The 13272-nt window shown below is 41.5% G+C and overlaps 1 protein-coding gene across 5 annotated transcripts in view; it reads left to right on the forward strand.

The window, feature by feature from the left end:
* The window catches only part of PDZD8 (PDZ domain containing 8), a 107395-nt gene that overhangs the window by 65941 nt on the left and 28182 nt on the right, over positions 1-13272 (forward strand). For all 5 annotated transcript variants that reach the window (XR_011382761.1, XR_007911132.2, XR_011382762.1 and 2 more), the window contains exon 4: positions 11776-11938. Coding sequence is in view for 1 of the 5 variants with exons in the window: in XM_002718680.5 (XP_002718726.1) it covers positions 11776-11938 (163 nt within the window). In the remaining 4 variants the exon portion in view is untranslated. The remainder of the gene's footprint in view (positions 1-11775; positions 11939-13272) is intronic.

Raw genomic sequence — 13272 nt, forward strand, 5'->3', positions numbered from 1 at the left:
CCTATGCTCATACAGGTTCCTTGTCCATCTACAAAAACCAGGGTTACGGCTGAAAGAGCATGTGCTTCAGTTCTTTTAGAATGTAGGCAACAACTCACTGCACACAAATGCAACAGTAATTGCACAAGACAGGAGTCCTACAATGAGTTAAAAGTGCCCTTTCAAAAAATGTTTAATTGCTGGGGATTAAACAATGTGTGACTCCTTCAAGACTTCCCTCATCAGCCATGCTGTCATTTACATCTTTCATCACTGTACTTCTTAAAAAACAAAATTTTCTAGGACAATATCCTGTTGTTCTCAGATCATGGTGGCCCTGAAGTTTCCAGTCCCTGGCCACCTAGAAAGAATTGTGTTAAGTGAAATCTTTCTTCATTTAATTTTGTTTTCCTGGCCTTTTGATGGTAAGCTCAGAGCCTCGACGGTACAGGAAAAGGAAGGAAGAGAGAAGGGGAATTAAGTTTCTGTTTGCCCAGTAGGTGGAAAAAATAGTCCTTAGGCCTTAATTCTTGGATTGTGGCCTGGCAGGGCAGGCAACAAGGCCGGTCTGAGCTAGACCAGGAACTTAGAGCTAACACCTGTGCTGTAGAGGCCATACCTCTGACCTTTTACCATGTTGTCCATTATGTTTAGACCTTCAGAAGTAAAGTGTTCTATGTTTTCATAACTCCCAATTTGAGCATTCTCTTCAAATCACAAGTATCCTCACCATATTTTCTCAATTTGCAATTTCCCTGAGAAAAGCAGAGACTTTGTGAATATATTTTTAGGGTCTTGGCCTTCTTTTGGACATTTAATTTCAAGTAGAGGGCTTTAACTTTGTGAATAGGGAGAATGTAGTAGTAGCCGGTGAAACAGGAAGCACTTAAAAAAATTTTTAAATGTGTTTTGTCTATTTGAAAGACAGGGAGAGAGATCTTCCATCTGCTGGTTCACTCCCCAAATGCCAGCAACAGCTTGAGGATGGACCAGGCTGAAGCAAGGAGCTAGGAACCCAATCCAGGTTTCCCACATGGGTGACGTCACCTGTTACCTCCCAAGATGTGCACTAGCAGGAAGCTGAAGTTGGGAATAGGGCCAGAACTCAAACCCATGCCTGCAGTATAGAACGTGGGCAGCCCAAGTGTGTCTTAACCACTAAGCCAAATGCCCACCCCAGGAGAAGTCTTTAATGGCTATTTTTCACGTAATCTTTAGGAACTTTCTGTAAATGGTATGTTTTGTAGCCAGCAATCAAACATTGAAGCAATTTCACACACACTTTTAAGCTTTTGACTTGTTAGACTTGTCTTTTTAAGGGGAAAAAAAAACACACTTCTTATGCTTTTATTCGTGAAATTGGAGTTTTTTTTAAAGGCTTGAATGGATCGATGTGAATTAAATATTATTTGCATTTAAATTTCTTGTCACACTGCAGCATTAATTATCACATTCAGATGCTGCTTTTGCCACTTACTGTTATCAATTTTGGCCATCTTGGGCATGAACCTGGGGGTGAAATTTGTTCTTTGTCTTTTGAAAATGCTCAGTTGAGTGAACCAAAATCTGTCCCTCCATACAAAGACCCAACTTGTCGGAGTTGTGATTTTGAAGCTTCTTGAGATTTTCAAACGTATCATGCTTGCTGTCACCCTCGCCTGCAGCCACTCCTGCCATCTTGTGGATGTATTATCTCCTCCACTGACCTGGCAGACCCCTCCTACACTTCCTTCAAGTGTCAAATTTAGGTTTTAGGGGTACTCTGTCTGCTTTGTAAGTGTCAAGTCACTCAACAAGTGTTAACTGTATGCCTATACTAGGGCTAGGGCACTTCTCTGTGTTACTGGTTTCTATTCCCCCCAGATCCAGTGCTGAACATTTCAGGGAGTGAATCATTATTGCATTTTTTTCTGTTAACTGTTTTTCAAGGGTACCTTTGCAAAAGATTTTGTTAAGCATATCTGTGTTGGGTTAACATTAATGATTTTTCTGAAAATATTACCACCATTTCATTTGGAAGGCAGAGAATTATAAAACACTGTTGTTTCTGAAGATAGTGAACATCCTCTTTCATTGTAATACAATGAGAATTCTGGTATGATAGGTGTTGGTTTTGGTATGGGCTGGGAATGGTTATCTGCAATCAAAAGCCTGCTGTGAGGCAGGCATTAGCCTAGCCGTGAAGACCCGCACACACATCCCCCATTGGAATACCTGGTTTGATTCTGGCTCTGCCGCCTGACTCCAGCTTCTTGCCAAGGCAGACCAGGGCCGGGGGATGGGAGGCAGGTAATGATGGTTCAAGTAATTGGGTTCCTGTCTGCCTTCTGGCTTAGGTTCCAGCCATGGCCCAGCATTGCTGGCATTTAGGGAGTGAACCAGCTAATGGGGCTCACTGTGTACCTTGTCTCTCTTTCTGCCACACAAACAGACAAAAGCCTGCTGTGAAGAGTTCAGCTTTCTACTGACATTGTACATACGCAAGCACTGATATTTTGTTTTATGTCATATTTCACCCTTCCTGTCCCACTATTCGATACCCCCCACCCCAAAAAAAAGCTGGGAAATAGTCCTCGTAATGTCTTTTTCAGAAACTTACTGGGTGAAAGCCTGTTCAAAGTATAGCTGCTCATAGCAGTTCAGTCTTTCACCTAATGATCTTTCCTGTTTTGGAGAGTTTGGGGCTTTTGTTCTGTTATAAACACATGTATTAGAGAATAGTTTGTAAAATAAAAGTTATATTGATGTGTTATTGAAATATGTTCTCTGTCCATTCTATAAAATTATGTGTGTTAGGAAGGCATTAAAAAATCAATATGTTTTCCCTCTCCCCGCCCCCTCACCCTGCGTGAAAACAAGGCATGCCAGCTGGGTCCAAGAAAGGCTAGATGGATGTCAGCGTGTGAGAGCTCTTAAAGCCTATCTTGATGTTACCAAATTGCTGTCTACAAGAGGGATGCACATAGAGCTAGACTTTTTTTTAACCCATGACTGACATTCTTGGTGAAGTTAAGTACAGGCTGTCCACAATGCTGTGTGTATTGACTCCAGTGATTCAACTCATGCAATTAGCAGACGTCTGCAATTCCAGATAATTGTTCAACTTGATTTTTTGTTTATTTTGAGTGCCATAGAAATAGTATTTCTACCCCCAGTAGAAATCTACTTCTTGGTTTCAACATAAATCAGGTCAGTTGATATAGGCTGAGCAACAAAGAGTATAACATACCTTTACAGTTTATTTGTAGCTTTCCAGTTTAATGTAACACTTTTGAGTTTAATGAAATATTGTACTGTGTTAATAGTCTCTAACACAGTGCCTGGTAGGTTAGAACCTGTTACAAAAAAAAACAGACACTCACTAAAATTTAGGCAAAAAAGGATACCAGAGTGTTTGCTGGACCCCAAGGGCATATGTTAGGGCCACTGTTCGTGTTGTTTGGATTAGGCTTTGCACAGCTTTAAGCACAAGTACAACCAGGCCTTAGAAACAAACTGGAAACAGAGACTAGAACATTGTCCGCTGGCTTCTCTCCCTGCTCTGAGCTGTTTGTGTGATTTGTTCTTCAAAGCATTCTCCACTTTCCAGTCCAGAAGAATACACAGATGGTCACAGCTACAAGTATAGTTATCCTAGTAAAGGAACCTCTAAATCAGAATTCCAAACTTCCAGAAAGGCAAGTCTGATTGGTCAAACTTGGATCTGGTATGTGCCATCTAATGCGTCAGGGCCGTGAAACCAGGTTAGATAAGCAAGACTGTCTGCCGCGGTCACGATGCAGGATTAGAGAGTTGTAGAGACAGTCCTGAAGCCGGGAGCACTTGGTAAATGTTGGTGTCTGTTTTATTAAGCATGTAGTCAGTATTTAATAAGTATTATTAATTTTATTTCTTTTTTTCTCTTATAAAATATAAATTATGCGACAAAGTATAGGTGTTAGAAACAGTTTGAAACAGCATTTACAACAAATTTATATTAACAGATTTGTAAACTTTATATGTATTTATACATATTTATACATTCACATTGTAGGATATTTTATTTTATGACCACAATATCTGGATCCTGTTCTCATCCATGAAGCACTGTTTTTCTACTAAAACAATGTTCTGTTACAAACAGGTGGGAGTTTTCACTTCCATTAAGTCTTGTTTGATAGAGATGATTGATCTCCTGATGGGCTTGTTGTCTACATCTTTTTGCTCTATCAATGCTACTATGACCTCGAATGAGTTTCTCCCACCCTGTCTTCTCCAGACCATTCACCCAAAGGCAGTCTTCACCTCCCCTGAATTTCCATTGCACCTTAAACATACATGTCTTGTGGCATATTTGTGCTTCCTTCTTGGAGTCTAGCTTAGACGCTGTAAAACAGTGCTAGCTAGTGTTCACATATTGACCAGGACACTTACAAGTCTCTGACAAAGATAGGATCCTTGTTGTTTCTTTCTTTCTTTTTTTTCTTTTTCTTTTTCTTTTTTTTTTTTTTAAGCACTATCAGGTTCCTGGTGTTTCTAAAACTTATATCACCACAGAGTTGACCTCGCAAGGTTTGGCCTGAAACTTTCAAGTTTCTTGTATGTAATCAGATCACTGTATGAAAGAGAAGTGTTGTAGCTTTATTTATTGTCTCCCATGCCACAAAAAATGTTGATTTTTTTGCTTGTGACAGTGAGGGAACTAGGTTTTCTTCATTCTCTAAAAGAAACAGAGAGCAGACTTTGACCATCTACAAAAATTTTATAAGAGAAGTTATATAGATGTTAACTTTTTCTGAATTGTAGCTTATTGTTAGGAATAAGGGAACACCCAGATTTTGTTGGTACTTCAGAACAGTTCATTGGCCTCCTAAAAGAAAGGAAAAGCTATTAGTGACTGTTGGAATTAACTGAGAGTCTTCTCCCATTTGTTTGTGTGTTTTTAATAAAAAGTTTATGATAGCAGCCTAAGGAACAATATATTGTTCCACATTTATTGTTTTCTTCACTCTGCTATAAGAAATTACATTTTGCTCTCCCTACTGCTCCTTTCCTCCTCCCTTCTTTTACTTTCACTTATACCCAGATATTATCTTTAGTTTTCTTTATAGAGGAAAGCTTCTGACAGGATTAAAACTTAGGATTTTGTGAAAAGTAGATATTTACCACCATCAGTATAATTTCTACTGTTTGGAAGTATATTACTTCAAGTGGATCTGAACTGGTTGTTTTCTTCTTGCTAAATGCTGACATTTCTGTCACTTTGTCTCTTCTAATAATACAGGCTTTTTCTTTAATATTTCATTTCTTTTTTTTTTATTTTTTATTTCAAAGGGATGTCCCATTTATTGGTTCACTTCCCAAATACCTACAAAACCCAGGACTGGACCAGGCAGAAGTCAAGAGTTGGAAACTTAATCTGGGTATTCTACACAGGTGGTAGAGACCCAGCTATTAGTATCACTTGCTGCCTCCTAAAGTGTTCACTACAAGGAAGCTGAAATGGAGAGGGGGACTGGGGCTGAAGTCCAGCACTCTGATACAGGATGGGGGAACTGGGACTGAAGTCCAGCACTCTGATACAGGATGGGGGAACTGGGACTGAAGTCCAGCACTCTGATACAGGATGGGGGAACTGGGACTGAAGTCCAGCACTCTGATACAGGATGGGGGGACTGGACTGAAGTCCAGCACTCTGATACAGGATGGGGGGACTGGGACTGAAGTCCAGCACTCTGGTGCAGGATGGGGGGACTGGGACTGAAGTCCAGCACTCTGATACAGGATGGGGGGACTGGACTGAAGTCCAGCACTCTGATACAGGATGGGGGGACTGGACTGAAGTCCAGCACTCTGGTACAGGATGGGGGGACTGGGACTGAAGTCCAGCACTCTGATACAGGATGGGGGGACTGGACTGAAGTCCAGCACTCTGCTCCAGGAGGCAGGTGTCCCAATCAGCAGCTTCACCGCTGCACCACTTACTGCCCCAAGACAGTTTCTTTATCATGTAGTTGTGAAATCATTTTAGGTCCTCAGTCTCGATCCTGTAAACTAATGTTTGAACGCTGCAGTCTGAAAATTAGATTTCTTTTTGCATCCCTGTTTTTCACTGATAGTCGTAAATCTTAGTAATAACATTAATAAATAGCCTTTTCCTAACTTTGCCTCTAAGCTGTATGTCCCCAATGTCCCAAAAATATTGTTTGTATTGTTTTTGTTGATGTTGTTTACCTAGAATCCAATGAAGATTCATGTGGTACTCTGCTTTGGGTTATGTCTCTTTAGTCTCTCTTTGTACTGTTTTTATTTATTTTATTTTTTTTTAATATAAAATAGTCCCTCTGCCTTTGTATGTGTGGGGAGGGGTTACAGAACAATTTCTTTCTAACCTCATTCCATCTACATTTGTTAACTGGCTTCTTTTTGGCAGTAGTGAGGTAGGAGGTAATGTAAAAGCTTCCTGCCAGCTGGGTGCCGATGTTGTGGCATAGCCAATAAAGCCACCACCTGTGGTGCACTATGCTATATGGGCACTGGTTTATGTCCTGGCTGCTCTACTTTTTGGCCAGCTTCCTGCTTATGACCTGGGAAAAGTGCTTGGGCTCCTGCCAGCCAGGTGGGAGATCTGAATGAAGCTACTGGCTTTGGTCCAGCCTTGCCCTGGCCATTGTAGCTATCTGGGGAGTGAACTAGCAGATGGGAGATTTCTCCTCCTCTTTGTGTCTCTCCCTCTCTCTCTCTCTAACTCTTGGCTTTTAAATAAATTAATGTCTTTTTTTAAATATATATAAATTAATGATGAATTATGAACTAATTACAGAAGTAATACTTACATAAATCCTACAATTAAAGTAAGAGCTATCCTGAAGAAAAAAAACCCTTTGTCTTAGTCTGTTTTCTACTGCTACAACAGAAAAGCAGCACTGGGTAATTATAAACAAGACAGGTTTATTTGACTGTTTGGAGAATGGGAAATCCAAGAATATAGGGCCAGCATTTGGCAGGCCCCTTTGTGTTTTGTTACCACATGGCAGAAGGGCAAGCAAGCACACATAAGATGCGGGGTAAGTAAACTCACTATGTTTTTTAAAAAAATTATTGGGGCCAGCATTGTGGCGTAACAGGTAAAGCCACCACCTGGGGCACCAGCATCCCATATGGACACCAGTTTGTGTCTCAGCTGCTCCATTTCAATCCAGCTCCCTGCTAATGGCCTCGGAAGAGCACTAGAAGATGGGCCAACTGCCACCCATGTGGGACCCAGACAGAGCTCCAGGCTCTTGGCTTTGACCTGGACCAGCCCCTGCCATTGTGGCCATTTGGGGAACGAACCAGCAGGTGGAAGAGCTGTCTCTCCTCTCCCCCCCCCCCTCCCCCTACCCCACTCCATCACTCTTTCAAACAAATAAAACATTTCTTTATTTTTTATTTTTTTTATTTTTATTTATTTATTTTTGACAGGCAGAGTGGACAGTGAGAGAGAGACAGAGAGAAAGGTCTTCCTTTGCCGTTGGTTCACCCTCCAATGGCCGCCACGGCCGGCGCACCATGCTGATCCAATGGCAGGAGCCAGGTACTTCTCCTGGTCTCCCATGGGGTGCAGGGGCCAAGCAACTGGGCCATCCTCCACTGCACTCCCTGGCCACAGCAGAGAGCTGGCCTGGAAGAGGGGCAACCGGGACTAGAACCCGGTGTGCTGGCGCCGCAAGGCGGAGGATTAGCCTAGTGAGCCGCGGCGCCGGCCAAAACATTTCTTTAAAAAAGAAAAGTAGAAGAAATAGTTTTAATTCCATTCCTCTTTTAAATTTGAAATTAATAATATTTACTAAAAGTCAATAGTAAAAATTAAGGGAAAAGGGAGAGAGTTTAGTATTTACCCTGATTAATTATACCTACTTAAAATCACTTTGCTTTCCATTTTGAATATTTATGAATTAAGAAACTAAATTACATGAATACCTACACTAACCTTAGTTTACTTCTCTTTTTTTATTTGTTTTAAAGATTTATGGGGGCCAGCGCCGTGGGTCACTTGGTTAATCCTCCACCTGCGGCACTGGTATCCCATATGGGCGCCGGGTTCTAGTCCCGGCTGCTCCTCTTCCAGTCCAGCTCTCTGCTGTGGCCCAGGAGGGCAGTGGAGGATGGCCCAAGTGCTTGGGTCTCTGCACCCACATGGGAGACCAGGAGGAAGCACCTGGCTCCTGGCTTTGGATTAGCACACAGCGCCGGCCGTAGCGGCCATTTGGGGAGCAAACCAACGGAAGGAAGACCTTTCTCTCTGTCTCTCTCTCTCACTGTCTACAACTCTGTCAAATAAATAAATAAATTTTTCTTAAAAAAAAGATTTATTTTATTTGAAAGGCAGAGTTGGAGTGGGGGGAGACAGAGAGATCTTCCATCTGTTGATTGACTCCCCAGAGGGCCTCAACAGGGCCAGAGCTAGGCCAGGCTGAAGCCAGGAGCAGCTTCTCGCCTCCCCTCCCCTCCTTTCCCCTTCTCTCCCCTCCCCTCCCATGTGGGTGCAGGAGCCCAAACACTTGGGCCATCTTCTGTTTTTCCAGGTGCATTAGCAGGGAACTGGATCAGAAAGTGGAGCAAACTGGTACCAATATGGGATGCTGGCACTGCAGGTGGCAGCTTAACCCACTGCACCCCACGCTGGTCTGCTTAATTCCCTCCCCTCCCCTCCCCTCCCCTCCCCTCCCCTCCCCTCCCCTCCCCTCCCCTCCCCTCCCCTCCCCTCCCCTCCCCTCCCCTCCCCTCCCCTCCCCTCCCCTCCCCTCCTCTCCTCTCTTCTCTTCTCTTCTCTTCTCTTCTCTTCTCTTCTCTTCTCTTCTCTTCTCTTCTCTTCTCTTCTCTTCTTTCTCTCTCTCTCTCTCTCGTCTCCCATGAGGGTGCAGGTGCTTCCTCCTAGTCTCCCACATGAGTGCAGGGACCCAAGCACTTGGGCCATCCTCCACTGCCTTCCTGGGCCACAGCAGAGAGCTGGGCTGGAAGAGGAGCAACTGGGACTAGAACCCGGTGTCCATATGGGATGCTGGCGCCTCAGGTGGAGGATTAACCAAGTGAGCCAAGGCGCCCCCTCCCCCCCTTTTTTTTTTTTGAAGATTTATTTGAGAGTCAGAAAGAGGCAGGGAGAGACAGAGAGGTCTTTCATCCACTGGTTCATTCCCCAGATGGCCACAACAGCTGGGCCAATCTGAAGCCAGGAACCAGGAGCTTCTTCTAGGTCTCCTATGCTGTGCAGGTGCCCAAGCACTTAGGCTTTCCTCGGCTGCTTTCCCAGGCCATTAGCAGAGAGCGAGATGGAAGTGGAGCAACTGGGACTTGAACTGGTGCCCATGTGGGATGCCAGTGCCACAGGCAGAGGCTTAACCTACTATGCCACAGTGCCGACCCCTAGTTCACTTCTTGAACCCATCCCTCCAACTTTGATTCTACTTTAAGAGCAAAGACTAAATTACCAAAACACATTACAAGTGTTAATTTTTAAATGTTGCAGTACTCATATTCATACAGTGTAGGTTTTTACCCATTTGCTGTCCTTAGCATTTTGTAATTATTAAAGTTTGCATTCTAAATTTTCAGCTTTGGCACTCTCTAAGAAATATTTTTATATTCCTGGAATGTGTTCTTAAGGGCATTGGTAACAAAAACACTTTAATAGTATAAAGTGATTATTTACCATATAATAAGGCAAGATGGATGTTTGGGGAGTTTTAAACACAAATTGTGTGTTTTTTTCAGGGATTTTATAAATCTTCAGGTAATCCATAACTTGACCACATTTTCCATTTCTGGAGCATAATAAGATTAAGATTTTCATCATAAATAAAAAGAACTTTACAAAATGTATTAATACCCAAATTAAAGAACAAGTAAGTTATCTTTTATCAGCCAACATCATTAGGTAGGAAAATTGAATTTCTCACTAAGTGGTATTTATATTATAAAGCAACATAGACAGTGATGTATGTGGATATTAGCAGGGTTTTTTTGCAAAGTTCCTCATGACACACCCTTGAAGAACAGAAATAAGAAATGTGGGTAGGCAGGTAATACAATTAGAGCAATTTGTAATTGAACTCAGTAAACACCAATTGAATTCTTGTCATCTGAAGGGATGTGGTGTTCTAGCCTTTTTTTAAATCATCGATTTGAATGAAGACAGATAACATGGTTTATGCTTTTCTGAATTCACAAGTGATGTTAATCTGGGATATGTGTCTCTCATAAATTGGATGACAGATTTGTTTAGAAACAAAATTATCTTAATGAGTTAGTTAGAGCAGGGTGTCTCATTAACAGGGTAACATAATAAAGCACAATGTAAACTCTTTTCCTTTGCCTTCCCCCAAAAAGAAAATCCACAGTCATCCTGTAATATCTATAAGAAACCAGTTCCAGGACCCCCAGTGTATAACAAAAATCATGGGCACTCAGTTTTCTAATATAATGATATAGTATTTGCACATAACCTATATACATCCTTACATATTCTTAAAGTCATCTCTAAATTATTTTCAATACCTAATACAATGTGAATGCTATGTAAATACAAAATAGTGACAATATTCGGTACAGGTGCAGTTTTTGTTTCTAAATATTTTTGGTTGCTGGTTGGTTGAATCCACAGATAGAGAGCCTGTAGATACAGAGAATCAACCATACACCATAAAAAAGTGGAATTTCAAAGGCACACCTAAGACATATACTATTTATGTTATATTTGAGAAAAGCAAGATTCAGAGTTGCATTCACAATATGATATTTACAGTGTGAGGTCTGAGTCAGTTCTCAGTTTGCTAACATGTATCTTGCAAAATAAAAAGATGAACAGTTCCACCTAGTATGATTAGGAATATTTTTCATTTCACTTTTATCTCTTTTTTTAAGATTTATTTGAAAGGCAGAGTTAGGGAGAGGCAGAGGCAGAGAGAGAGGTCTTCCATCTGCTGGTTCACTCCCCAGATGGCCACAACAGCTGGAGCCAGGCCAAAACAAAACCAAGAGCCAGGAGCTTCCTCTGGGTCTCCCACACAAGTATAGGGGCCCAAGGATTTGGGCCATCTTCTACTGCTTTCCCAGGCCATAACAGAGAGCCGAATGGGAAGTGGAACAGCTGGGATTCAAGTCGGTGCCCACATGGGATGCCAGCACTGCAGGCAGTGGCTTTACCCACTACAACACAGTGTCAGCCATCACCTTTCCTTTTATTTACAAACTTTATACAATGGTCATGGATTGGACACATTGAAGACAAAGTGTTGTTTATTTGTGTTTTCTGTTTTGGGGTGTTTTTTGGGGGGATAACTTAAATGTATAGTATGGGAGTATGTTAATTCATATCGTTAGAACAGTGATTTCTGGGTTGACAGTTGTGGCAGTGATAAAGCCAATGCTGCAGTGCCAGCAGCCCACACCAGAGCACTGTGCGAGTGCTGCACTTCTGATCCAGCTCCTAGCTAACGCACGTGGGAAGCAGCAGGAGATGGCCTGAGCACTGGGCCCCTACCACCCATGTGGGAGACTAAGATGGAGTTCCTGGCTCCTGGCTTTAGCCTGGTCCAGCCCTGACTGTTGTGGCTATTTATCAGTGGATAGAAGATTACTCTCTGTCACTCTGCCTTTTAAACAGATAAATAAAATATCTTTTAAAAAATCCTTCTTCCCTCCTTTATGTCTCCATAATAATAGTCACTGTGGTACAACAATCAGCAGCAAGAATGGAGCCTTCTCAGGATGGAACTATTTTCTCCACTACTATGAATGTATTAAGTCAGTTTTCATTTCTTTTCATCTTTATCAAAGGTTGAATTAATAAAAGGAAACTTACAAAGTGTTGGACTTACGCTTCGTCTCGTCCAGTCAACTGATGGGTATGCTGGACACGTCATAATTGAAACGGTGGCCCCAAACTCGCCTGCTGCTATTGCAGATCTTCAGCGGGGAGATCGACTTATTGCTATTGGAGGTAATTACACTAATATGCAATGTATTTTACAGTGAAATTAGGATGAAAATAGGAAGTTTTTACTCCCTTCCTTATTCTAATAATCACTTTTTTATTTTGCTTGCAAAGTTATAAAAAAAAAGTAAGTTTATTATAAATAAAAATCTGAAGGAAGCCTAAAAATGTGTTTAAAACATATTTGCCATTTTAGTCCTAAGGTATAAATCTTTAAATTTCTTCATCTTTAGGCCATTTTTTTGTAATCTTTCTAATTCTCCTTCCTTTCCCACCTTCTACACCTGTATTTATTTTTTGTTAAATGTAAAAGACAAATCAACAGTAACGTTTCTGCATTACTACCATGAGCCTAAATTGTAACTCTTACCTTATCACTTGAATTAAATAATGAACAGAGAGGATACAGCTGAACTGTCCTGTGGCCCCATATTGTCTGAATGGCCAGCATTTGTTAATTGCTGTTATTCAGAGTTCAGCCCTGATCATTAGTGGAAAATATGTCACCTGCATGTCTCCTGTCAACTGAATTGTTAACAACAACAAGAAAAATTCCCTGTTGATTGGTTGTTTGCTTGGATGTGTACAGCTGAGCAGCAGGACTCATATACACAGCAGTAGGGGGAAAGTCCAAGCTTTTTCAGGCCCTTAAATAGCTGACCAACCAATTCTAGGCTTGTCAAGAGATTTCTTGAACATGTGGTTGGTCACAGTTTATATTTTATGTACAGTGTGGCATGTTTTTTCACAGCCAAGACAATAAGACAGTTCACAAATCAGCAGTTTTCCTAGTTATATGTTCAAGAAACTCTGTCTTTGATTCAAATCCATCATGAAAATGATTTAGTTGCCCACATAAGTCAACATTGTCATATGGAAATCTTTCTGATCATGGCATCAGCAGCGCTTCCCACACTTTGATGTAAATACCAGTCATCCAGACTTGGTGTTAAAATGTGTATCTGATTTAGCAGACCAACAGGGCCCAAGATCTGCGCTTCTATCAAACTTCCAGATGCTGCTGCTACAGCCCCATGGATGCACCACAAGGGCATAAGAGAAACCTCATCCATCACATAGTTGTCTTAGTTATTCTCCCCCAGCTAAAACTACAGTTCAGTGTCAAGTTTATATATTCACATATAACCTATTTTGATTTTACCAAAAAGATAAAATTTTTTTTTTATATCTTGTTTTAGGGTTTTGTTTTCAGTTTCGTAAGTAGTAAATATCATCAGAAGTAAACAGAGGCAGGCATTTGGCCATTTTAACTTGGTTAAAATGCTGTTTGGAACACCTGCATCTCACACTGGAGTGCCTTTCCCACTAATGAGCACCCG

Source organism: Oryctolagus cuniculus, chromosome 15 (assembly GCF_964237555.1).
Source record: "Oryctolagus cuniculus chromosome 15, mOryCun1.1, whole genome shotgun sequence".
In the NCBI taxonomy this organism is placed as follows: domain Eukaryota; kingdom Metazoa; phylum Chordata; class Mammalia; order Lagomorpha; family Leporidae; genus Oryctolagus; species Oryctolagus cuniculus.